At 63.1% G+C, this 1,771-nt stretch overlaps 1 protein-coding gene across 1 annotated transcript; it reads right to left on the bottom strand.

Moving 5' to 3' along the window:
- Positions 1-498: 498 nt before the first annotated feature.
- Positions 499-1,395, bottom strand: LOC139055716 (uncharacterized). Its single transcript, XM_070533249.1, has one exon. The coding sequence runs from the start codon at positions 1,393-1,395 to the stop codon at positions 499-501; it is 897 nt and encodes a 298-aa protein (XP_070389350.1).
- Positions 1,396-1,771: the final 376 nt, after the last annotated feature.

Raw genomic sequence — 1,771 nt, 5'->3', positions numbered from 1 at the left:
CCCCGCAACAACAACCATCAGGCCAGACGGGCATTTTGACGCGCTCCTTCGTCGTTATTACTGCTTCTGCACCTGGAACAGCCTCCGCGTTAGCAGCCGCGAGCGAAGCAGCTACGCAAACGGGCAGGCAATGCTGCGCCAGTCCGGGCAGCCGTACTACGCCATGCTCGCTCAGCCAGCCGAGCCTTCACTCCCGCCCCAGGAGAGCAGCGCTGCACGGCCGACAAACCCGCTCCGATGAGCGAAACGTCCAAAAGGCGCGCCCACAGGCAGCCCTCGCTGTCTGCCCCGCCAAACCGGCGGCGGGAACACGGCCGTAGAGGCAACCAGTTGAAGGACCACGAAATGAAAAAAACTATAAGTCCCCAGCGCGTCCGGCGCCGCCACGGGTCTGCCGCGCAACCGAAGGCGGAACAGTTGCCATAGACCTAACTACGGGCACGGTACACAAGCTGCCGCGAACAGAAATAAGCGAAACCATCATTGTCGCTCACGTACCTAATAAAGGTCACTGTTGTCCGCATCCATTGCGTCCACAGACCCTGGTTCACTGTCGCGTCGCCCGGGCGTTAGGTCTGTCCATTCCTCTCCGGCCGACCAGTCCAACCGCCGTTCACCACTATGGTCGCGCCTAGGCTTCTTGGCACTCCCGTGCTGCCGCTCCGTTCCGTGTTCAGCCGAGACTGAGGGAGTCGCGGTGTTGCCGTGGCCAAGTGTCTCGGGCTGCTGGCGTACATCGTTGTGCGCTGCTCGTCTGTGTCCGGAGCGTGAGTTGCGCCTGAGCGGGTTGTCGCTGCTCTCGCCCCTCGGAGATTCTGGTGCTTCTTCCTCTATGACAAGCGCGCTCGGCTCGTCTGATGACGACGTCGACGACGTTTCAGCTTCCAGGAGGTTCGTCCCGTCGCTGCTCGCTTCGGAACCACGTCGGGCGCCCCGCCTGCCCCCCAGTTCTCGCCGCCCCTTGGGGCTACTTCGTGATGCTAGCAGAACTGCAGCCTGCTGTTGTGCAACAGGCTCTGTACCAGGAAGTTGATCCTGAGACTGGGCGTCTTCTTCGCCCCCTGCTTCATGGCCTGACTGCCCGGCCGAACCGCTGCTTCGCCCTGTTTCGGTCTTAGCGCGGGGGCCAGTGGCGACCTCCTGCCCGTCTTCGTCGCCTGTTTTATCCCACCATTGGCTCGGGCTTGCGCCGGCGTCCTTCCGTTGTCCCGCCTCCCCTCGACTCGAACCAGGCATCGGCTCGGTGCTCTGCTGCCTCACGCCTTCCTGGGGGGGGGGCGTGTCCGTTGTCGCCATGTTGTGCTCCCTTTCGGGTGCTGCCGCCGCCATGAGGTGCGGCTGCGGCGCCGCTTCCTGACTGGACGCCGTCGCGCTGGCTTGGCGTCTTAATGCCATCGATGTCTTTGATTTCCATGCGGGTGTCTTGCGGACCCTGCGGTTGAGTCCTCGGTGCGGGGTCCTGCAACGTAGGACCGTGTTCCGCCCCTTCCCTGGCGTTGCAGCTCTTCTGTAGGGACCGGGGCGCTGCCTTCAGCGGTGTCAACTTCCGCTGCGTCCTCTCGGCCTCCGGCGCCCTTCCGAGAGGAGGGAACTCGTCCACGTCCATTGCGGCCATGCTATAAGACTTTCGACCGGTGCAATCCACGCTTGCGTGCGCGCCACCACAGCGGCGACACGCAAGCGAGCAGGTCTCCTCAAGGTGGCCAAAGATGCCACACCGTCGATAAAATGGTGTCTCGCATTGAGCCTTATAATGTCCCTCCTGGCTGCA

Source organism: Dermacentor albipictus, chromosome 2 (assembly GCF_038994185.2).
Source record: "Dermacentor albipictus isolate Rhodes 1998 colony chromosome 2, USDA_Dalb.pri_finalv2, whole genome shotgun sequence".
Lineage (NCBI taxonomy): Eukaryota > Metazoa > Arthropoda > Arachnida > Ixodida > Ixodidae > Dermacentor > Dermacentor albipictus.
The sequence above is the reverse complement of the archived record's forward strand: the minus strand, read 5'-3'. Positions and strand labels throughout refer to the sequence as shown.